A 20814-nucleotide genomic window follows, 5' to 3' on the forward strand; every position below is an offset into this window, starting at 1 on the left:
TTTAATTGTATAATTGAAGAATAAATAAATCATGATCATTTATAATAAATATAAAATAATAAAATAAATAAAATAATAATAAATCAATAAATAACGAATAAGGAATCATTCAAATGATATTTAATTTTATTTCACAAAAAAAGAACGGACCGGTCGTTTTTTTTCCCCGACCGGTCCGACCGTGATTGGTCAATCGCCGCCGGCGGAGCGACAGGCGTGAATGAGCGCAAGGAGGGGTGGGGGGCGGGGGGAGTCACACTTTACCGCCGAAAATGTTTCAAGCGGCGCCAAAGGACGGATTGGCAAAGTTTCCGTCGGCGTCGCGAGCGTCGGCGTCCTCCCGCTCCGAGTCGGCCTCGAACAGGCGCTGCAGCAAGGCGTCCACCGTTCGATACCCTTGACGCAACACACAAAACACCACTTGCTGACCGGACGCGACGCCGACGGCGGCGACGGCGGCGACGGCGGCGGCGGCGGCGGCGGGGGCGGGACTTACTTTTGGAGGCGATTTTGAACATGAGCTTGGGTCGGCCGCTCTCGGGTGCTTCGGGGGGGGGCCGCTCGCCGTCGCCCGTCTCCATGGCGTCCACCAGGTTGTCGTCCTCCTCCGCCGCCTCCCTGGCACGCGCAAGACGCGGGAAGCGACGAGGTCAGGAAGCGGAAGGAGGGCGGGGGCGGGGGGGGTTCGGGGGCTCTCGCGTCCTCACTGCGCCACGCCGAGTCGAAGCTCCTCGATCTTCTTCTCCAGCTCGGTGTGCAGGTCGCTCTTGTCCAGCGAGTACTCGAGAAAAAAGGCCTCCAGCACGAACGCCACGAAGATGCTGGCAAGTCAGAGCGGGCGCGTCAGGACGGAAGGGCGGGGGGGGGGGGGGCCGGCGGCGGGCGTCTCACTTGACGATGATGATGACCACGGTGATGTGGAAGAGCACAAAGTAGATCCTGGCCGCCTTGTGGGTGACGGCCGCGAAGCCGCCGCTCAGGAGTGACGGGCGTCAAGGGGGACAACGGGCTAGCTAGCTAACGCTAACGGCGGGAACAAAGACGACGGCGCCGATCCCGGACGGGGGCAGGATATCGTGCCACTGGTTGACGACGGTGAGCTGGACGAGCAGCACGAAGGCGCTGAGCACGTCGTTGAAGTTGTTCTTGCAGTAGCCCAGCCTGGCGAAGACGCTCCCGCGCAGCAGCGGGTTCCCGCAGTCGGCGGCGGCCGGGTCGCCCGCGTCCCGGTCGAATTTCACCCGGCCCTTGAACAGCTCCATGCCCGCCACGGCGAACACGTAGTACACCACCTGCCGGGGGGGGTCGGCGGAAATCATCAACAACCGCCGGGCCGCCGCCGCCGCCGCCGCCTTACCAGGATGAGCTGTCCGAAGGTGAGGATGGCCGGGCCGATGCGGATCAGCGTGTTGATGATGGCGCGGAACCTGACGGCAAAAAGTCGCACGTCGTTAGCTCGTTCGCGCCGCTTCCCGTGACGTCTTAGCGTCGAGCTAGCCGGGGGGAAACGACACGACGCTAATCGTTAGCTTTCCGCGGGCTCGCCTCGACAACGTAGCAACTAGCGACGCCGACCGCGAGGCAGACGACGGCCTTTGGCTTTGCGCCTTAGCCTCGAGCTAGCATAGCCCCCGACGGCGGCGTTTTTCCCGCCACGCGGTAGAATACGAAGAGAACGCGGCGGAGTCGCGCCAATCTTTAGACAGAGCGCGGCATTTTCCCGCCACCTGGCTCGCGAGGAAGATGTCGCCGCCAGCCATCCCCGATCGCGAGCGCGACCGCGGCCTGACGCGTTAGCGCGAAGGCCAACCTCGGTGCTAAGCGCGAAGCCAACTATCGCGTTGGACGTTACGTGCAAGCGACACGCCGGAAAGGACGACGACCGCGACCCGCCGCGCTAATCGACGCTCGAGTCTGGGGTTGAGCGCCGCGATGAGCGAGGCGTTTCCTCATCACGCGCTAGCACCGAGCTAGCGCGGACGGCGCTGCGGCCGACCGTGATCATCTTTCGTCGGAATACGGCATTTCCCCTTTGGGGTGAGTACTAAGCTAGCGGGGGGGGGGGGGGGGGGGGGGAGCAACGCCACGACGAGCGACGCTAATCGTTAACCCGCCTCGCGCGTTAGCACGAAGCTAGCAGGGGGCGAAAGGGCGACCGGCGATGCCATTGGTTCGCCCTTTTCTGGCGTGACGCTTTGGAATTTCCCCTTTCGCTCGTCGTCGCACTTTGATGACATCGCAAGCCGCACCTCTTGACGCTGTCCACCACTCGGATAAGTCGCAGCACTCGCAGGATGAAGACGATGTCCAGGATCTGGCGGCTGGTGTAGCCGCCCGCTGAGAAGGACAACGTGTCAGGACTTTGTTCTCAGACCTACCGCAAGGATCGGACAACCTTCTAAGCGGGGGGGGGGGGGGGGGGATCTTTCTGTGAACTTCCAGGACCTCGGCGGGCGGAACTGCACATTTTTGAATAACTTTCCAGGTCCTTCGAAAGGACTTTGGTGACTTACGACCCCGATCGCGACTTTCGGGACCTTTGCCAGCGGCGGGGGGGAATAGGAAGTGACCTCACATGACTCGAGGGCGGCGTTGACGACGGTGGCGACAAGCGCGCAGACCACGATGATGGTGTCGAACCTGCAAAAGTAGAGGACGGGAAGGGAAGAATTTGGAGGCTCAGACATTCCGTCGAAGGTTTTCCGGAACCTTCCGGGACCTCCCGAGAGCATCCGAGAATCCGATTCAAAAGGACTTGCGGCCTCGCGGACCAGTTCCAGAAGCGGTGCGCGGCAAAGAAGCTCCTGGGCTCGACCGCGTAGAGCTTGAGGAGGATCTCCAGCAGGTAGAGCGCCAGGAAGGCCCACTCGGCGTCGCCCACGCCGGGCTTGTCCTCGTCCAGCCCGATGAACACCGCGTTGATCACGATGATCAGGTCGTACGCCGCGGCGAAGGCCCTACCCCCCCCCCCCCCCCCACCGCAAAACACAGGCGTTAGGCGCTAGCTAGCGCGCGCCAGCGAGCGAAGGCCACGCCCCCCTCACCTGTGCCGGACCAATCGGCGGAGGAGGCGGCTGGGCGCCGAGCGGTAGAAGGCGGGGCACAGGCGGTCCAGGGGGTGCGGCCTGGACTTGAGCGTCGTCACTTGGATGTTGAGCAGGTCGGCCAGCTGGACGAACGCCCGCTTGTCTGACGCGTGACCGCGCGTCCCGTTACCATGACGACCCGCCACACACACACACACACACGCACGCGCGCGCACAACCGACCTACGGCGCCGCGGTCGCGGTCGTCCGAGACGCTCCACAGCAGTTCGGTGTGGGCGTGGCTAATGTCGGGCTGCACCAATCGGACGAGGCGGCTCCAGTTGGCGCGGCTGACCAGCGGCTCGCCGCCGCTGTCGTCGCCGCCCCGGTGGCGACGTTCCTGCAGCACGGCGAAGGCCCGCGCCATCTTGTGCCGCTTGGCCCGAACCAGCTGCCGCACCTCCTCCTGCAAGCACGCGCGCGATCGGGTATCAGGATCCGGGAAGCCCCCCCTCCCCCCACCCAAAAAAAAAACACGTTCTCCAACCTTCAAGTACTTCTTGTAGTTGTTGAAGACCACGGCGAGGAAGACGGACATGAAGATGAAGGTGTTGACCAGGATGTAGACGATGAAGAAGACGGCGAAGGCCGAGCTGGCGTCGTACGCCGGCATCCTGAAGCGCAGAAGCGCGGCCGTCAAGCGCGGCGGGGGGGGGGGGGGGGGCGCGGACTGGCTCGTCGCCGCTCACATGACGTCGGGGCTGTTGGCGGCGGTGACCAGCACGTAGAGGTCGAACACCGCGTCGGCGTAGTTGGAGAAGTACGGCGAGCCGTCCGACGTCTTCAGGTCTCTGTGCGTGAGAAAGACGTTTCAAAATGAATGAACGAATGAAGTTCAAAGGTGACATTGACCCCCCCCCCCGCCCACCGCTTGCTGAAGAGTTTGAGCGCCATCAGCGAGAAGATGAGGATGCTGAAGATGAAGAGCAGGAAGACGCTGAAGATCTGCGGGAGGGCGTTGCGGATGCTTCGGAAGGCCCTGCGCAGCTTGGCGGCAACAAAAAACGGTCAGCCGACGGCTTCCGTCGGCGGCGGCGCGGCGCCACCTACCTGCCGCCCCTCCGTCACGTTGACCAAGAGGAGCGGTCGCAGCGCTCGCGACCAGCGCAGGGCGTAACAGCCGGCGGCGTGCAGAGCGCCGTAGATGATCATGTCGGCGAGCGTCAGCTGAAGAAAAACAAAAGCCCCCCCCCCCCCCCCGACAAAATCACTTTCGAGCTCCAAATTCACCAAAGAACAAAAGAAAACGCTTTGAAAATTGAAAAGACGACATCGGTCCAGGTCCTGGAGACGCCGAGCAGGCCCCCCCCCCCCCCTGATTTTGTCCGATGGGGCCGTTTCTTGACCGAACGCTCAAAATCAACTTGGCCGTCCCAACAAGCGGGACCGACCCTCGAGTACTTTGGTCACAACTGTCGGGACCTCCTCAAAACTGCCGGGACCGTGTCAAAGGTCAAAGGTCGAGAACAAACCGGGAAAAATGTCAAGAAGGTTCTGCGCGCGCTCTCAGAACTTTCCAAATACCTTCTACGTGACCTTCTTGCAACTCAAAGAGAATTTTTCAGGACCCCCACCCCCCCAACCCCCCCTTGCCCAAAATGTTTTCAAGGCCTATTCAAGGCCAATTTAAAATTTAAAACCAATTTCAAGAACCTTCTCGGGCAACTTTCGAGGGTGGGGGGTGGGGGAGGGGAGGACCCCCGCGGCTGCCCGAGCCCTCTCCTACCGCCAAGATGGCGATCATGCAGATGTTCTTGGGGTCCTTCCAGAACTTGTCTCGCGGGATGACCTTGGCGTAGTGAACCAGTCGCAGGGCGAACACGTGCAGGCACAGCAACTCCGCCAGCATGGGCGCCTGCAAAAAAAAAAAATAAAGTCCTACGGAAGGACGGGGGACGGGGGACGGGGGGGGAAGCCTCACCCACGCCGGCAGAGGCACGACGGCGGGCTCCTCGAACACGGCCAAGCTCAAGTCCAGCAGGATGAAGAAGTAAAGCAGCACCTGAGCCGGTCGCCGGTTGTAGAGCAGATACAAGCTGCGAGGGGAGAAAAGTCAGTCGCGGGGTGGCGGGGGAGGTGGGGGGGGGGGACGACACACCCCCCCCCCCCAAAAAGGAGCGGCGGGGCGCCTCACCGGACGGCCGGCGGCGACGTGTCGAAGAAGATGTTCCTGTTGTATTGAGCGTCGGAAACGTACGCCGACGCCAGCTCCAAATCCTCCCAAAACACACACGAACGGCACACTTTCAAAATAAAAGTGTCAACATTTCCAACGGACCTTTCGGGACTTCCGGAAAAAAAAATTGGGGTCGGGGGGGGGGATATTCTCAAGACCCGGGAGCACACCTGGTGGAACTTCTCACAACTTTCAAGGCCTTCCAAGAATTCTCAAAAGCTGTTCAAGGACCTCACAGGAACTTCCAGGAAAAGTCTTGTGCAAAGTTTTTCAAATCTTTCGGGACCTTTTTTTTTTTTTTCAGGACAATGATAATGAGTGTCCGATTTTTGCTATTTGCTGGGGGGGGGGGGTGTTAGTTACCCTAGATACTTGCCGTCTTCTCCCCAGCCGTCGCTTAATTTACTTTTTTTTGTTGTTGTCGTTTGCGACGACCGTCGCAAGCTGATTTCCGCGTGATTGATTCGCTACGTGCGCGTGCCCGGCGGTCACGTGACGTCGTTTTCACGATCTTGCAGGAAAAAGTTTTTTACGGCTCTCACGTGAAAAAAAAAACAAAAAAAGGCTTACGCGGGCGGACCCGGCACTTCGAGCTCACCTCTTTGCTTTGAGCGTCCTGTCCCTCGCGCGCACGCTCGTCGGGGCCGCCGCTCGTGCTCGTCATCTCCGTCTTTGCCAACGACACTTTTTTTTTTCTTCTTTTCTTGTTTTTCGCGTTCCTCTTCGCGGTAAAAAGTCGAGTCGCTCACGCTCGCTGCGGCGGTCGATCGGCGTGGCGCGTGCACGTGACGCGTGGCGTGCACACGGGCGACTCGTCGCTCATCTCCGGTCTTTTCTCCTGCAGGACGCGGTCTCGTCGCGTGGCGTTCGCGTGCCGTGGGAAACGTTACTTTCCGCATCCGCTCGCCGTGACGTCATCGGCCCGCAATCTGTGGCGGAGGGGAAAAATAAAAATAAAAAAAATTCATTCCGAGACCGAAAAAACAAGAGACTTATTTTTAGGACGACGGGTCCGCATATTCTACGAATAAAATTCAAATACCAAATGTGATGAGAGAAAAAAAATGTCCGCCGAGACTTTGGGATGTCTTCGGCATTTGTGCAGCGTCCTTGAATGCAGCAGTGGGCGTCACGTGAGCGGGGAGCTCACCGGAAGTTGACCTGTTCCGGCCAACCTAAAAGCGACGCCCACAGCGTCGCCAAAACTTCTTTCCGAAACAGTTTGGCTTCTTCAATAATGAAGAACAAAGACCAAAAAAGTCTTTCTTATAAATTGAATAATTATTCCAGCTAAATTCCATATCCGCAAATCTAAACGCAGTCGTTCAAAACAACTATCTTCCTCATTTTTGGAAGCAGAAACTTAAGCAGTACCCGATTTCTATTTTGGATTGCGAAATCAAGAAAGCGGTTAAGACTCTGGCTAGATGCTCTTTATTTATTTGGGATTTTTATTTGAAATCCCCTGGCTCTTCTTTTTGATTCTCTCGATGCATTCTGTACACGTATTAATAACTTGTTCATTCTGTTTACTGTGAATTGTCACTCGATTTGTTCAAGAAAGATTGACAAAATGTGAAAAAAACCCCAACAATATATATGTATTTTTTGGGGGGTGTGAATACTTCTGCCACTTCTCGAGGAAAAAAAAAATGTCGGCGTTGTGTGACTTTTTTAAATTAAAAAGTCGGTCAAAGGTGTGGCTTTTTATTTTGCGCCGCGTGGCGCCGCCCGGTGGTCAACTGCGGTCACGTCGCCGAGGAAGGCCTCGGCTGCGCGCGCAACCTGTCGCTCGCCACTTCCGGCTTGTGGACTCCCTTTCCGCTGACTTTTCCCGCTCTTGTCGGCACGCTCGGTCGGTCGTTCGATCGCCCCCTTGCGGGCCGAAGCCAGAGCGCAGCCATTTTGCACCGCCGCCGTTCCTGACAACTTTCGCTAGCTTTCGGCTAAAAACACGCGTTTGGTACCGACGACCACGTACGGGGGGAAGAGTCTTGAGAGCCTCTCAAACCAACCGACTTGACTGTTCGCGTCGACCGATGTCGGCGCCGTTTGGCGGCCGCCCAGTCACGTCGAGGGTGGCGATGACGTCACGATGGCGGAAGGGGAGCGGAGGCGAACGAAAGGCAGCGAGCAAAAGCTCACGAGGCGTCGCGGCGTGAGTGAGGGGCGACCGAGTGAAGTGACGTCAGGGTGAGTGCCTCATGTCGTCGTCTCTCCACTTCCTTTTCACCTTGCAATGCCCCCCCGGCCCCCCCCCCCCCAAAAAAAATCCGTCATTGTTTCAACGCGACAAAATTCACATTTTAACACGACGGGTTTTACGTTTTTCGAGGCGACGCGTTTGAATGTGAAAAGTTCTCGACGATAACGCCGAAGTTTACGGAAAGGTGATTTTCAACTCGCCCTGAAATCGACCGGCTTGTTTTGCCGGAACAACAGGTCTAAAATAAAACGGGCTTCTGGCAAGAACCGAAGGGGCGGGGCCTTCAACTTGAACAGACCAGTTTTTCCCAGATCCTTCTTTGGCCTTTGCAAACTCGAGAGCGTCAACAAGCCGCAGCAAGTGAGCACGGGACGCCGTTTGAACACAAATGTCGGAGCAACACACGTAGACGGACGACGCGGCGGGACGTTTCGTGGATTCGCTAGCCCAGCTTGACCCGAAGCGTCGTTTGGATCTTTATCCTCCACCAGGGCGCGCCGCTCCAAAGCATGCCGCCGACGACGCCTCGCCGCCGCGCGCGCTGCTCCGGCGCGGCGCGGACGCTAACGCTGTTGGCGCTGACGTTCGGCGTGGCGCTTCCGGCGGCGTGCCACCGCCTGCTGCACTCGTACTACTTTGCGCGCTGGGCCTACTTGGACGCCATGAGCCGGGACGCCCTGCGGCAGAGTCTGCGGCGCGGTCAGGACGCGCTGCTCTTCTGGCAGGCGGCCGGACCCGACCCGGCCGCCGCCGCCGCCGAGCTTCCGCGGCACCCCGAGCTGCTGGTGACGGTGGTGACGACGCGGCGGCGCGAGGCTCTGCCTTACCACTACCTCCTGCAGGTGATGCGCGAGCTGAGCGCTCTCCTGGGCGGCTGCGGGGAGCGGCCCTGCGCCCAGGTGCGTCGCCGCCGCGCTAATACGGCACGCCGAGTCCGCCGCCGCCCTCTAATGCCCCCCCCCCCCCCCCGCGGCAGGTGGTGCTGTGCGACGTGGCGAGCGGCCCCGACGTCAACGAGGACGCCAGACTGCTGGAGCGACACTTCCGCGTGCTGCGCCGGCCGGACGACCGGCGGCGGCGGGCGGTCAACTCGTTTGAGCGCGAGAAGCGGGACTACGTGTTCTGCCTGCGCCAGGCCTACCGGCTGACCCGGCCCCGCAACGTGGTGGTCCTGGAGGACGACGCCATGCCGCTGCCGGACTTCTTCCGGGTGCTGCGGGAGCTGCTGAGCCGGCGCTTCGCCGCCCGCTCGCTCTACGTCAAGCTCTACCACCCCGAGCGGCTGCAGCGCTACTGGAACCCGGAACCCTACCGGCTCCTGGAGTGGGCGGGGCTGGGCCTGCTGGGCGCCAGCCTGCTGCTGGGGCTGCTGGCCGTCTGGAACCCGTGCGGCCCGCCGCTGCGCGCCTCCGCCGGCCGCCTGGCGCTGCTGGCCGCCTACGTGATGGCGGCGGCCGAGCTGCTGGGTCGCCACTACCTGCTGGAGGCCCGGCGGATCTCGCCGCAGCTCTACGCCGTGTCGCCCGCCACCGAGTGCTGCACGCCCGCCATGCTGTACCCGGGCAACGCCTCCCTGCGGGTGGCCGACTACCTGGACCGGGCCTTCTGCTTCGAAGGCCACGCCAAGGACACGGCCCTCTACCGGGCCGTCCGCGCCGCGCCCGGGGAGCGCTCGCACAGCGTGGAGCCCAACCTGGTGGCGCACATCGGCGCCTTCTCCTCCGTCAGGCCCAACCCGGCCGAGCCCAAGCTGCTCTGAGCCCCCCCTCCCGAGCGGCCCAATAAAGCCGGCTCCACTTTGCTCGACTGTCTTTGTCCTTTTTGAGCGCGGGAGGCAAATGTCGCCGCCCACTTTCCCAAAATGGCACCGCCCACTTCACGAATGTCGCCGGCCGCTTTCCCAAAATGGCACCGCCCACTTTTCCAAATGGTGCCGCCCACTTCGCGAATGTCGCCGCCCACTTTTCCAAATGGTGCCACCCACTTCGCAAATGGCACCGCCCACTTCGCAAATGTCACCACCCACTTCCCCAAATGGCACCGCCCACTTCACAAATGTCGCCGCCCGCTTTCCCCAAATGGCACCGCCCCACATTTCAAATGGCACCGCCCACATTTCAAAAAGGCGATTTGTATTCCACCCGGAGTTGAATATTTGCAAAGAATACAGACGAGCGATTGGCTTCTCGTCGCCGCAGACGGTCCACGTTAGCGCGGCCGCAAAAAATAATTCCAAAAAAGGAAAAAAAAAAAGCCGCTCGAGTCATTCGCGGACGGCGTTCGTCGTCATGTGCGGCGGACGTTCTTCCTGGCCTTCTTCTTGCCGGTTTTCTTCTCGGCTTTTTGACGGGGCCGGGCCATCTCGCCTTTGTACGCGTCGTCCAGGCGGCGGCGGCGCGGCGGCGGCTGCTGCGGGGCGCGCCTCGCCTCCTTCCCGACGGACCTCCTCACCCGGACGGCGCGGCCCTCCACCTCGCTGCCGTCCAGCTTCAGCGCCAGTTGCACCGAGTCGCGACTCTTTTGACGGCGGAGAGGACACGGCGGGTGAGTCGCCCGGGGGGGGGGGCGTCGCTCGCGGCAACGGCGGCGGCGGCGCTTACTTCAAAGAGGACGTAACCGAATCCTTTGCCCAGTCCCGTTTTGGCATCTCGCACCAGTCGGACGGCTTCCACGGCGCCGCATTGCTCAAAGTGGCGGCGCAACGGCAACTCTTTCAGCTCTGGGACGGGGAAGCGGCGGCCCCGCGCGTTACCACGGCAACGAGGCCCGCAACACACACCCCCCGCCCCCGCGCCGAGACTCACCGAAGTTGAGGTTCCCCGCGAAGATCGAACGCTTGTGGTCGTGCTGCAGACGGCAAAAAAAGAAAACGGGTTCGGACCGACGTATAAGTGGGGGTGGGGGGCGGGAGCCGACTCACGCTTTCGGCCGCCTCGGAGCTCACGCGGTCCACGCGGATGATGAAATCTTTCTGGATCTCCGCGCCGTTCCTGCGAAGGACAAAAAATGGCCAGGAGAGGGGGGCGGGGGGGGCGGCGGCGACCTGGAAGGGCGACCGACCTCTGCAGCGCTTTGGCCGCCCCTTGCGGCTCCTTGAAGACCACGTAGGCATTGATGCTCCGCGCTGAGGGGTGAGCTTGGCGCCTGTCGACGCAAGACGGGGGGGGGACGTGAGGGGGGGGGGGGCGTAGACGCGTTAACGTGTGCGCGCGCCACTCACTTGATGGCGGCGACTCTGCGTGACACGGCCGGGTCCTCTCGCACCTGCGGCGACCCCCCCAAACATGTGGCGGTCATGTGACTTCAGCTTGGCTCCTCCCACTTTTGTTTACCAACAAACACCAAAGACATTATTTTTTTTTTTGTTGTTACCAGGGAGCGGAAGCGGATGGACTCGACGGCGCCGTCGGCCCGGAACACGCCCAGCAGCGTCTGCGGCGCGAGACAAGGGCGCAAAAAGGGCCGCGTGAAGGGTGGCGGCGGGCCGAGGTCAAAGGTCGCGGCGCCAAACCTTCTTGTCGCAGCCGACGGGCAGATTGCCCACGAAGACCGTCCTCCGGTTCTTGCTTTGCTCTTCCCGCTTCTCCCGCCGCCGCCGCTGCCGCTTGAGCACCCAGCGCTCCGCCTCCGTCTCAGGCCCCGCCTCCGGCGGGCCGGGTTTCCCGCGCTCGGCCTCGTCGGCGTTCCGCAGGCCCAGCTCCCTGCGTGACGACGGAAGGCAATTTCAATTCCTTTCCCCTCTCGAAATCGGGGGGGGAATCGGTCGACGAGTTCGGCGTCAAGGACATTTCGACCGGATGGCGTCAAATTCGGCCTGGCGCTAAGCTATGCTAGCACTTAGCATCCCGAGCTCGACTCGTTTTTTTGACGAGGGCGGTTCCGCTCGACCTGTTCTCCAGCTTCTGCTCGGCTTGGGTTTTCACTTTTGGGATTTTCTTCCGTTCGGGCTTGCGGCCGGCTTCGCCTTTGACCTCGGGAGCTTCCGGTCGCTCGCTGAGCTGCGGAAGCTGTTGGCGCGAGCACATCGAAATGTCAAATGGATGCTGAGAGATTTGATATTTTCAACGACAATGGAAAAAGGAAGAAAAAGAGAGAGGGGGGGATCAACAGGACTCACCTGCGGCGCGGCCCGAAAGAGGACGCCCGGCGCCGGCGCGTCGCCGCCGCCGAAAAGAGCCGCAAGCGAGCCGGAAGCCGCCGCCGCCGCGCGGTTCTTCTGGAGCAAACTTGCCGACACTTCGCCCACTCGGTAGTCGGAGGACGCGTCCGCGCTGAGCACAATTGTCGCCGACGAGTTCAAAGGTGACATATCATGTCACAACGTCAATGCGAACATCGTCTAAACAAACAAAGAACAAACCTCTGAGCGTCTTTCTTCTTCATGGTTTTACTCGGCGAAGCTTCACCTCGGCTCCTTTGATAAAAAAAAAATCCAAGGTCGCGTTTGAGTCGGAATTCGGGAGCAAACGGAGACGCCGCCGACCTTTATTTCTTGTCGAACTGCAAAAAAAAAAAAAAAACCCAAAACAAAACAACAACAACAACTACAACCCGGCAAACACTTTCAGCAAACCAATTGTTGTTCTTCCCGGGAGACGCGTGCGCTCAGCCGGTTGACTGCGGTCCGTGAGCTAAACATGTCCGGAAGGAAACAAAATTCCACCTTCTAACGTCAACGTTTCGTCTGAAGTATATATATATATATATCTCATCGAGGGGAAACAAACATACGAAATTAAGTGAAAAATACAAGTTTCGTATTTTCAGCGCCATATATTTAGAACAGGAACTGAGTGGGAAAACCGCAGTGCGTCATGTAAAAGAGTCCCTCCGGAAGTGAGCGCGCGCGAGAGAGAGAGAGAGTGTGAGTGAGTGAGAGCGCTGTTTCATTTTGCTAGTTAGCGTCTCGGGCGTCGCCGTCATCACATTTTCAGCGCCATATATTTAGAACAGGAACTGAGTTGGGAAAACCGCAGTGCGTCGTGTAAAAGAGTCCCTCCGGAAGTGAGCGAGAGAGACAGAGAGAGAGAGAGAGATATGTTTCATTTTGCTAGTTAGCGTGTCGTCATCAAAGCGCCCGCTTTTATTGACGAACCGTCAACCCCCGGGCGACTTGTAGTTTAGAAGGCGAGGGGGGGGGGGGATGGCGGCGGAGCAGACGGATGCCGAGGCGTCCCGGGACGCCCTGGGCCGGCGGGTGTCGTGCGGCGAGCATCGGGCCACGGTCCGCTTCGTGGGCAGCGTGCCGCCCACTGCAGGTATGATGCGAGGCGGTTGCCGGGCCAGTGTCGGGACCCTAAGCGGGTCAACCCCCCCCCCCCCCCCCCCCCAAAGCGTTTCACGTCAACTGTGAAAAGTGGCCATGGGTAGCCTTAGTCCACATACTTTTTGGTGAATCAGAACACTTTTATGGTGTTAAACGGCAGGGATGGCAATGGCTTAGTGATGACAAACGCGGAAATGGGCGTGGCCTGGACGGGGCGACCAATCGCAACGAGTGAGACATCATACGCGTCCAATCGCAGGGGGGCTTGTTTACAATCGGAAAATCAGAAAGACTTGATCGGGTCTTGATCGAGAGCTCGTGAAAATTCGACCATAAGGTACCTGACCCCCCCCCCCCCCCGCCCTATAATTTTCTCAACGGATTTAGACCATTCACAAAAATGATCAATTTAAGAAATAAAACGGCGGATTTCTGTGCAAAATTGCCATCCCTGTAAACGAGATGCTGACCCCCCCCCCCCCCAACACACACACACGTGAAGCGTTGTAGACATCCCTTGACAAACGACGCCGTGTGCCGCTCAAGGGGTGTGGCTGGGCGTGGAGTGGGACGAGCCCGCGCGAGGGAAACACGACGGGTGCCACGAAGGGGTGCGCTACTTCACCTGCAGGTAACGGTCCTCCCGCGCGCGTCACGTCACGCCGCCGCCGGCTGACTCCCCCGCCCCCCCTCGCCAGGCACCCGACGGGAGGCTCCTTCGTGCGTCCGTCCAAGGTGAGCTTCGGCGCCGACTTCCTGTCGGCGGTGCGGCGCCAATACGCGTCGCAGGGGGACGCGGCCGACGCGGACGTCAGCATCTCGGGCAGGACGCTGGAGTGGGCGCGCGTGACCGAGCGCAGGTGAGCTCCCCCCCGCGGAGCCGTTCGACCTCCGGCGACCGACGCCCACGGCCCCGCCCACTTGTTGCCGCTGGTTTGCAGTTTGGAGAGCCTCCCCAGCATCCTCCTCGGAAACCGCCAAGTGAACGGGCCGGGAGAAGACGGGCAGATCCTCAGAACCACGCCCAGTATCCTTTTGTGGGCGGAGATTGGTCGCTCGCTCTTCGCCGTTTGTCGTTCCTTGAGCGTTTTTTTCACCCAGACGTGCGCTGGTTGGACCTGAGCGGCTCTCTGCTGCGCCGCTGGGAGGACGTGGCCGCCATCGCCGGGCAGTTGCCGCGTCTGGAGGCGCTTCAGCTCAGGTGCGGGGGGGGGGGAGCCGGCCGACCGGCGCGTGACCTCTGACCTCCGACCTCTCGCCGCAGCTTCAACCGGCTGGCTTTGCCCTCGGATCCCGAGGCCAACCTCGGGGCCTTCCGCCACCTCAAAGTTCTGACCCTCATCGGCTGCCAGCTCACGTGGACGCAGGTAAGGAGGGGCCGCCCCCCCCCCCCCCCACCCGCCCGCCGCGGCCGACCAGCTCCGCTCTGGTCGGTTTCAGATCCTGCGCTGCGCCCCCATGTGGCCGATGCTGGAGGAGCTCACGGTGGAGGACAACGACATCGAGCGGCTGCGCAGGTGCGGGCCTGGCCGCGCCGACTCCGCCCCCGGGAGGGCGTGGCCGAGCTAAGCTAAGGTAAGCGCGCGCGCTTGCGTTTCAGGCCCGAGGGTGTCCTGCGGGAACTGAGGTGTCTCGACGTGTCCAAAAACCGCCTGGACCAGGACAGCCTGCTCAGCCTCGCCGCTCTGCCCAGGTCAGCCGATGCCCCCCCTCCCCGCTCTTCTTTCCGCAACTTCCGCTCCCTCCGTTTGTTGCAGACTGGAGCATTTGATCATGAGCGACACCGGCTTCTCCGCCGTTCACTTCCCCGACGCCGCGCCAGGTATCCCGACGCCGACGCCTCGTCCGTCGCACGTCGCTTAACATGCGTGTCCCCCCCCCACAGGTGCGCAGACGTCCATGTTTGCCTCGCTGGAGAAGCTCAACCTGAACCGGAACCAGATCTCTGAGGTCAGAACCCCCGCGCCCGATCCTCTGCGCTCAGCTTTCACGGCCTCACCCCCCCCCTTTTTTTTTTGTGCGTGCGACACGTTCAGTGGGGCGTGATCGACGAGCTGTCCAAGCTGCCGTCGTTGCGGCAACTTTGGTGCCGGGGAAACCCGCTGGCCAGCGGCGACCGCAACCTCAAGACGGCCAATCAGATGCTCATCGCCAAGCTGCCGCACCTCCTCGTCCTGAACGGATCGGACGTGCGTTGACCCCGCCCCCAGCGTGCGGGTTTGTGAGATGCTGAGCGGTTGCCGCGGTTACAGGTGACCCCTCAGGAGAGGAGGGGGGCGGAGTGCGACTACCTGAAGATGTTTGGAGAGGAGTGGCTGCGGGCCGGGGGGCGGAGTCAGACCGGCCGGGGATTCGCCGATCGCCATCCTCGCTACCGCAGCCTCGTCGACAGTAAAGGCCCGAGCCTTTCGGCACTTTGGTTCCGCCCGACCCGTCCGACTTTGCCATCCACGTTTCCGACCGTGTGCCTTTTCAGAGTACGGCGCTCCCGAAGAAGGCGAGCTGACCAAGCGGCGGCCGTTTGCCCTGAAGAATCAGCTGTTAAGTAAGCCCCGCCTCTTTCGGCACCCCCCCTACCGGCTCGCTTCTGAGAATCGCTTGCGTTTCTTCTCTCCTCGCCTTCGACCGCAGAGATCACGTTTGTGTTTGCGGACGACGCGGCGAGCACGCCGCTGGAAAAGAAACTTCCGGGTTAGCCCATCGGGACCGCCGCGCCGTTCTCGGGAAGTTCATCGCGATCGACCGCCGGAAATGTCCGCGTGTTTTGTGCGCAGCCTCCATGGAGGTCCAGAAGGTCAAAGGCCTCCTGTCTCGACTGCTGAAGGTCCCCGCGACCGACCTGCAGCTCAGCTACACGAGCGCCAAGGTTTCGGGTCCGGAGTACCAAATGGACAGCGACCTGAAAACTTTGTTCTTTTATGCCGTGGAGGACGGAGACACCATCCTCGTACGACGCTCATAACATCGCCGGCATCCCTTGTTCCCACGGCAACCCCGGGGGGGCCCCCCCACGTCCAGACCAACCGGGACACCTGCGCACGTCTGTCGGCGGTGCTAACGGTACTCATCATGTTACTCTTGTTGAACTCATATGACGCAATAAAGTCCACACGTGATCACCCCCCCCCCCCCAAAGTTTCTTTGCTTGGACTAAAAAAAAAAAAAAAATCCGCGATGCACTGAAACCGCGATAAACGAACCGCGAAGTGGCGAGGGAACACTGTAGGCCCCAAAAGACAGATGTGAAGAAATGGCGCACCACAGCGCCCCCCGGCGGCCACCACACGCATCGCAACAGGAAATCACAAAATGCACCAATCTTTCCATCGTCACGTGCCGTTTCGTTTGCTTTTATTTAGGTAGCACTATTTTGCTCATGAAAGGACACATTCGAAAAAGCAAAAAAAAAAAAAAGCTAAATTTAAAAAAAAAAGCAACGAGACTCCAAGGACGCACCTTCAAGTCCAAAGGTTTTGTCGAGTTGGGGGGGGGGGGGGGGGTGGTTTCCCCTCCCTGAATGATGAACAAGTGTCCCTCACGCACGTCCATTTTGAGTGCCGACCTTGAGGATGGGGGGGCGGGGCCTCGTCAGCTCCCCCACCCGCTACCTGCCGCTCTCCTTCAGCAGCAGCCGGAAGTTGTGCAGCTCGTAGATGCTGGACGACAGCCTGCGAGACCAGACCGTGTAAGACTTCTGAGAGGGTGGGGGTTGGGGGGGGTGTGGTGGGGGCTCGAGCCTACCTGGCAAAGCCATTGATCAAGGCGACGACTTCCTGCCGGGTGAGCTGGAAGCCTTTGGAGGCCGAACGTTCCGGGAGGTTCTTGATCCGCCTCTCCGAGAATAGGATCTTCAGGGCCGCGCCCAGGCCTTGGGTCTGATGACATCAGCGCAATGACATCATCGCAATGACGTCATTTTCGCGGGGCGGGCGCCCTCACCTGCAGTTTTCCCCACAGTCGGCATTTGCTGCAGCCCACGCAATCCATGATGCGGGAGATGTTCTTGAAGTGAAGGCGGAACTCCTCCTGCGCACCAAAAAAAAAAAAAAAAAGACTGTCAACGCGGCGTTGCCCCCCCCCCCCCAATCTGGAGCTTTTCTACCTTGAGGCTTTTGGCTTCCTTCTCGCGCCCGGCAAACATGGACTTCTCGTCAAAGTGCATGGGGAACATCCTAGCAAGGGGGGGGGCGGAACAGAGTGAGGAGGCGCCAAAATGACCGAGCGAGCCCCCCCCCCCCCCCCCCCCCCCAAGTACTTGATCTCGCCGAAGACTTGCAGCAGCAGCTCTTTGGTGTCGGCGTCCTCGCGCCCGCTCCCCGTGTACAAGTCCACAGCGGCGCGCTCAAAGTACGGCGCCACCTTGGAGAGCGCCCGCAGCTCCATCAGATACAGGAAGTACAAGTTCTTCAGGCGCCGCGTGCCCTCGCCCTTGGTCTCGGCCCGGTCGAAACGCCAGCGGAACTCCTCGGCGTTGGGACCCCAGAGCGACCTGCCCCAACCCTCTGCGCCCCCCCCCACCCCAAAACACGTCAGCTCCGATCCGTCGGCGGCGGCGGGTTTGCGGCGGCACTTACCGTCCAGCAGGTACTCGGCGCACAGGTGGATGTTGATGCTGCTGTGAAGGCCCGAGATCAGGCGGTAGAAGACCCGCTTCTCCAAACACAAACCTGCGCCGAGCGAAAAAAAACATTGGGATGAAAAGACAGAGAAAAAAAAGGCAGACGCGCCGCCGTTTACCTTCCAGCCACTTGTAGAAGCCCTCGCCTGAAAGCGCAGCAACGACAATCGTGAGCGACACGGCGGAAAGCTCCTTCAAAAGGCGTCCGTACTCACCGTCGTCTCCTGAAAAAAAAAAAAAAAAAAAAAAGCCAAGCGAGCTGTAATTCTGTCGCTGACCGCCAGGTGGTGAGGCGGCGTTTTTGAAAAGAGCTGTAATTCTGTCGCTGACCGCCAGGTGGTGAGGCGGCGTTTTTGAAAAGAGCTGTAATTCTGTCGCTGACCACCGGGTGGTGAGGCGGCGTGTCAATTAGGAAAGAAGACGGCCACTGGCGCCCTCTTGTGGCCGCCCCGCGAGGTGGATTTCACGGACGTACCTCGGACGTATAGTTTGCATTTTTCTCCAACGCCCCAATTGTCCATTTTTGCAACTCCATAAAGTTGTCATCATCAGTCTGTGTGTGTGTGTTTTTTTTTTTTTTTTGCAACCGCGCGGCGGCGCACCGTGTCGACTCGTTGCCGCCTGGTCGTTGACTCACCTCCGCTGGGGACCAGAGGGTTCAGAGGTCGGTACACGGACCTGGGCCTGCGCGCGCGACACAAAGTCAACACGTCATTTGAACATCATCGGTCAGGGCGAGGCAAAACGCCGCGGCGAGCATCGACTGACTTGAAGCAGTTCTCCTCGTAAATGCTGTTCCAGACCCTCCACGCCGACGGGCCTTTGTATCCCGTGTAGCGTTCCGGGTTGAGGAGCAGGTCCACGTATTCGGCGTCCGGGGACGACTCATCTGGAAAAGGCGCCGACGGACGTCAGGGAAACGGCGCCCTTTTGCCCCCGCCCCCCCCAGACAAAAACGCCGGGGCGCTTACCGTCCAGCTCGCAGAAACGATCCTGGGCGTCGTCGTGCCGCGCCCAGTCGGCAAACGCCTCTTTGCTCTGATTGCTGTGCGCGCGCGCGCACACACACACACACACACACACACACGTGAGCACACAACAAACAAGGTGGAAACGGGAATGTCGCATCTGCGACGGGCGTATGTTTGTGTTCGTGTGTGTGACCTGAGCGTGCTGTTGATGGCCCCCAGCTCTTGCGCCTGCTGACACTCGCTCACGTCGCGCACGCCGGCGGCGCCGCCCTGCGAATACTGCGCACGGACATCACACGTTTGATGGGACGGCGGCGCTTGGGAACGCGCCGCCAAAGCGAAAGGAAAAAAAAAACGAAGATGAGTGTCGCGCGAGCGCCTCGGCGCGGCGATGTCATCGCCGGGCGGTTTCGAGGCTAACGAAGCGCAGCGCCGTCGGATCGACGCGCCCGCGCGGTGGCCATCTTGGTAGTGGCGAGCTTCGTTTGCATATTCTTTCGCGTCGGATGTATTTGTGTGTTTTTTTTTTTTTGCATGCGCGGGCATGACCCGTGCGGGAACGCGCATGACATTTGTATCTTTTGGCGTACGCACGTCAATGTGACGTTTTGCGCATTCGCACGTGTTTCGCGTGCGTAGCGTAGCGGCGCTCACCTTGTTGTAATTCCCAGACTTGATGCCCGCAGGAACCTGACTCTAGAAACGGCGGCACATGAAGAGAAACACAAAGGTGAGCGCGGAAGAGGAGCTCGCTCGCCCCCAGGAGAGCGGCGGCCGTTGACCTCTGACCTCGGGACAGGACTCCACGTGGCAGTCTTTGATGGCGCAGTGGCCGTCGTCGGGCCAGAAGGGACACGCTCGCTTGAGGTTGACCTGAGCGAGGCGCAACGAGGGCATCAGCTCGCCGCGGGAGGGGGGGGGGGGTGCGCAGAGGCGGCCGGCGGCCATACCTTGTAGTAGCGGAAGTAGTCGCGCTCCGTCAGCTTCTTGATGCGAGGGTAAAGTTTGAAATTGTTGAAGACGTCGATGCTCTCCACATCGCAGAAACAGTCGTCCAGCACCCCCGTCAGCTGCAACACACACACACACACACACACACTATGTGACACACAAATACACACGCCGACACTCGCATATGGTGGAGCGGACGGGTTTGCATATCCTCGACGCACGTTGCCAAGGAAAGCCGACAGCTGTTAGGAGGCCACCATGAGAGGACAACTGACCTGCGAGTGCCCGAGAGCCCCGAGCGGGGCAAAAAGCAGGAAGACGCAAACACTTGGCAGCATCCTCAACTTCTTTTTCTGCGTGCGAGCGAGGTGACTTCCCCCCCCACCTCCCCTCCACGCCGTTTCAGCGACTTCTTGTCAAACTAAGCCCCGCCCCCCGCGCATCGTCGTCCAGCCAGTGGCGGCGAGAAGGGAAAGACAAAGAGGCGGGTCTTCCTGAGCCTCGGCCAATCACGTGACACCACGCCGGTCTTAACTCGCGTACACATGTCGAGCTCAAGCCCGAACCGCGATTGAAAGACAACAAAAAGTGAAAAAAAAAATCACATCGGATGATTGTCGCGCCAAAAACTACGACGACTGAATTATACCAAGCCAGGAAGTCGTAACCCAACGGCGAAGACAAAAGACGCGACGTAACGTTAGCATCACACGAACGATGACGTCAAAAGAGACGGCGGCGAACATTCGAGAAGCTGCTAGTCTCGGTCGCGTGAGCCCCTTCGAGAAAAGAATGCTAGTCTGAAATTGAACAAAAGTCACTTACATGGCAAAAGCAGCTCTGCTCCTGGGGCTCGGCGCTCGCCCCCGTCTCGGTCTCCGTCCGGGGCTTGCTGAGCTGAAACCAAGCTAAAGCGACATTCCCCAACAGGAAGGCCAGCAGAAGAACGCCGAGCGCCTCCAAAGTCACCCTCCACATGCCTCAGCGGGTGCTGCCGATAAGAGCCGCACGAATCGAAATCCACGCCGACGACGTCAAGAGCTCCCGGCTGGCCGAAAAGGGGGGTTAGCTTCGGCGGGCTAACGGGCTCTGAGCGGCCCCCGTCCGGTTGAGAAAGTCGACACGGCCTCGCGCGGATACCTGCGCCGGGGAGAGAGCTCCCCCCCACCCTACCCCCCAATGTCGCAAGCACACTTGTCGTGAGAAAGCCGAAACAACTTGGGTGACGACCACTTCCACATTCGAGCCCAATTATTGAGGACTACTTCCGCTTTAGGGGGTTCACAATCAAATAGCCGCCTCGGTTGGTACAGAGCGGCAATTCTTTTGCGAGCGCAGACGTATAACTCGACGAGTTGACGATATCGCCGACGCCACACGTTGTAGGAAAGCGGGAAGCGGCCTTTGTGGGAACACGGGGCGTGTTTTGTTTTGTTTCGACGCTGCTGTGGTCTTCGTCGCTTGAAAGGAGATCGCTCGTGAGTTTAGTTTGAAGAGTCACGACGGAAGTAGTCGGTGTTAGTCCAAGGTCGCTTGGTGC

The 20814-nt window shown here is 60.1% G+C and overlaps 5 protein-coding genes across 10 annotated transcripts; 2 read left to right on the forward strand and 3 right to left on the reverse strand.

The window, feature by feature from the left end:
• Nucleotides 1–105: 105 nt before the first annotated feature.
• Nucleotides 106–6657, reverse strand: tpcn3 (two pore segment channel 3). 2 transcript variants are annotated; one of them, XM_086120053.1, is made up of 20 exons: nucleotides 6305–6651; nucleotides 5861–6191; nucleotides 5221–5303; nucleotides 5008–5122; nucleotides 4813–4941; nucleotides 4137–4253; nucleotides 3955–4073; nucleotides 3776–3877; nucleotides 3574–3700; nucleotides 3270–3492; nucleotides 3045–3189; nucleotides 2772–2957; nucleotides 2576–2640; nucleotides 2250–2337; nucleotides 1358–1427; nucleotides 1076–1292; nucleotides 892–982; nucleotides 708–821; nucleotides 497–618; nucleotides 106–396 (listed from the first exon to the last, which is right to left on the reverse strand). In XM_086120053.1, the coding sequence occupies exons 2-20, from the start codon at nucleotides 5924–5926 to the stop codon at nucleotides 278–280; spliced, it is 2298 nt and encodes a 765-aa protein (XP_085976179.1). In that variant the 5' UTR covers nucleotides 5927–6191; nucleotides 6305–6651; the 3' UTR covers nucleotides 106–277. The 2 variants fall into 2 exon arrangements, with proteins under 2 accessions (XP_085976179.1, XP_085976178.1); XM_086120052.1 differs by lacking the exon at nucleotides 2576–2640 and having other exon boundaries at nucleotides 2641–2957; nucleotides 6305–6657.
• Nucleotides 6658–7086: 429 nt separating this feature from the next.
• On the forward strand, nucleotides 7087–9269 carry pgap4 (post-GPI attachment to proteins GalNAc transferase 4). Of its 4 annotated transcripts, none has more exons than XM_086120073.1 (3): nucleotides 7087–7455; nucleotides 7960–8310; nucleotides 8445–9269. In XM_086120073.1, exons 2-3 carry the CDS (start codon nucleotides 7978–7980, stop codon nucleotides 9225–9227), a joined length of 1116 nt encoding a protein of 371 aa, XP_085976199.1. In that variant the 5' UTR covers nucleotides 7087–7455; nucleotides 7960–7977; the 3' UTR covers nucleotides 9228–9269. The 4 variants fall into 4 exon arrangements, with proteins under 4 accessions (XP_085976199.1, XP_085976197.1, XP_085976198.1 ...); XM_086120071.1 differs by having other exon boundaries at nucleotides 7088–7455; nucleotides 7705–8367; XM_086120072.1 differs by having other exon boundaries at nucleotides 7088–7455; nucleotides 7780–8367.
• Nucleotides 9270–9583: 314 nt separating this feature from the next.
• rbm34 (RNA binding motif protein 34) lies at nucleotides 9584–12158 on the reverse strand. The gene is made up of 11 exons (XM_086120074.1): nucleotides 11829–12158; nucleotides 11586–11739; nucleotides 11357–11475; nucleotides 10980–11169; nucleotides 10841–10900; nucleotides 10689–10732; nucleotides 10529–10612; nucleotides 10389–10458; nucleotides 10273–10315; nucleotides 10069–10187; nucleotides 9584–9985 (listed from the first exon to the last, which is right to left on the reverse strand). The coding sequence occupies exons 1-11, from the start codon at nucleotides 11849–11851 to the stop codon at nucleotides 9755–9757; spliced, it is 1137 nt and encodes a 378-aa protein (XP_085976200.1). The 5' UTR covers nucleotides 11852–12158; the 3' UTR covers nucleotides 9584–9754.
• Nucleotides 12159–12321: 163 nt separating this feature from the next.
• Nucleotides 12322–15858, forward strand: tbce (tubulin folding cofactor E). The gene is made up of 15 exons (XM_086120059.1): nucleotides 12322–12726; nucleotides 13281–13365; nucleotides 13433–13594; nucleotides 13676–13761; nucleotides 13836–13935; nucleotides 13999–14101; nucleotides 14175–14251; nucleotides 14335–14427; nucleotides 14492–14556; nucleotides 14620–14684; nucleotides 14771–14923; nucleotides 14987–15125; nucleotides 15211–15279; nucleotides 15366–15425; nucleotides 15509–15858. The coding sequence occupies exons 1-15, from the start codon at nucleotides 12612–12614 to the stop codon at nucleotides 15694–15696; spliced, it is 1560 nt and encodes a 519-aa protein (XP_085976185.1). The 5' UTR covers nucleotides 12322–12611; the 3' UTR covers nucleotides 15697–15858.
• Nucleotides 15859–16063: 205 nt separating this feature from the next.
• ero1b (endoplasmic reticulum oxidoreductase 1 beta) lies at nucleotides 16064–20456 on the reverse strand. Of its 2 annotated transcripts, none has more exons than XM_086120060.1 (15): nucleotides 20100–20456; nucleotides 19274–19393; nucleotides 19113–19196; nucleotides 18978–19019; nucleotides 18517–18602; nucleotides 18324–18397; nucleotides 18121–18241; nucleotides 17990–18036; nucleotides 17472–17576; nucleotides 17309–17401; nucleotides 16990–17236; nucleotides 16837–16906; nucleotides 16674–16760; nucleotides 16476–16609; nucleotides 16064–16402 (listed from the first exon to the last, which is right to left on the reverse strand). In XM_086120060.1, the coding sequence occupies exons 1-15, from the start codon at nucleotides 20250–20252 to the stop codon at nucleotides 16339–16341; spliced, it is 1527 nt and encodes a 508-aa protein (XP_085976186.1). In that variant the 5' UTR covers nucleotides 20253–20456; the 3' UTR covers nucleotides 16064–16338. The 2 variants fall into 2 exon arrangements, with proteins under 2 accessions (XP_085976186.1, XP_085976188.1); XM_086120062.1 differs by lacking the exon at nucleotides 20100–20456 and adding an exon at nucleotides 19550–19675.
• Nucleotides 20457–20814: the final 358 nt, after the last annotated feature.

Source organism: Hippocampus guttulatus, chromosome 9 (assembly GCF_054856545.1).
Source record: "Hippocampus guttulatus isolate MCC_2025c chromosome 9, RoL_Hgut_1.0, whole genome shotgun sequence".
In the NCBI taxonomy this organism is placed as follows: Eukaryota; Metazoa; Chordata; class Actinopteri; order Syngnathiformes; family Syngnathidae; genus Hippocampus; species Hippocampus guttulatus.

What these genes read in the sequence shown, in the direction of transcription:
- tpcn3 (XM_086120052.1), bottom strand. Translation starts at nt 5,926, where the DNA reads ATGACGAGCACGAGCGGCGGCCCCGACGAGCGTGCGCGCGAGGGACAG. An exon ending in CGCCGATTGGTCCGGCACAG is followed by an intron (nt 2,958 to 3,044) that starts GTGAGGGGGGCG and finishes GGGGGGGGGTAG; the next exon opens with GGCCTTCGCCGCGGCGTACG. An exon ending in CCCGTCCTCTACTTTTGCAG is followed by an intron (nt 2,338 to 2,640) that starts GTTCGACACCAT and finishes TGTCCTTCTCAG; the next exon opens with CGGGCGGCTACACCAGCCGC.
- pgap4 (XM_086120071.1), top strand. Translation starts at nt 7,978, where the DNA reads ATGCCGCCGACGACGCCTCGCCGCCGCGCGCGCTGCTCCGGCGCGGCG. An exon ending in GGGAGCGGCCCTGCGCCCAG is followed by an intron (nt 8,368 to 8,444) that starts GTGCGTCGCCGC and finishes CCCCCGCGGCAG; the next exon opens with GTGGTGCTGTGCGACGTGGC.
- rbm34 (XM_086120074.1), bottom strand. Translation starts at nt 11,851, where the DNA reads ATGAAGAAGAAAGACGCTCAGAG. An exon ending in AAGAAGAAAGACGCTCAGAG is followed by an intron (nt 11,740 to 11,828) that starts GTTTGTTCTTTG and finishes AATTGTGCTCAG; the next exon opens with CGCGGACGCGTCCTCCGACT. An exon ending in GAGCAGAAGCTGGAGAACAG is followed by an intron (nt 11,170 to 11,356) that starts GTCGAGCGGAAC and finishes GTCGTCACGCAG; the next exon opens with GGAGCTGGGCCTGCGGAACG.
- tbce (XM_086120059.1), top strand. Translation starts at nt 12,612, where the DNA reads ATGGCGGCGGAGCAGACGGATGCCGAGGCGTCCCGGGACGCCCTGGGC. An exon ending in CAGCGTGCCGCCCACTGCAG is followed by an intron (nt 12,727 to 13,280) that starts GTATGATGCGAG and finishes GTGCCGCTCAAG; the next exon opens with GGGTGTGGCTGGGCGTGGAG. An exon ending in CCTGAAGAATCAGCTGTTAA is followed by an intron (nt 15,280 to 15,365) that starts GTAAGCCCCGCC and finishes CTTCGACCGCAG; the next exon opens with AGATCACGTTTGTGTTTGCG.
- ero1b (XM_086120060.1), bottom strand. Translation starts at nt 20,252, where the DNA reads ATGTGGAGGGTGACTTTGGAGGCGCTCGGCGTTCTTCTGCTGGCCTTC. An exon ending in ACGTGGAGTCCTGTCCCGAG is followed by an intron (nt 19,020 to 19,112) that starts GTCAGAGGTCAA and finishes CGCCGTTTCTAG; the next exon opens with AGTCAGGTTCCTGCGGGCAT. An exon ending in CGCCGAGTACCTGCTGGACG is followed by an intron (nt 17,237 to 17,308) that starts GTAAGTGCCGCC and finishes GGGGGGGCGCAG; the next exon opens with AGGGTTGGGGCAGGTCGCTC.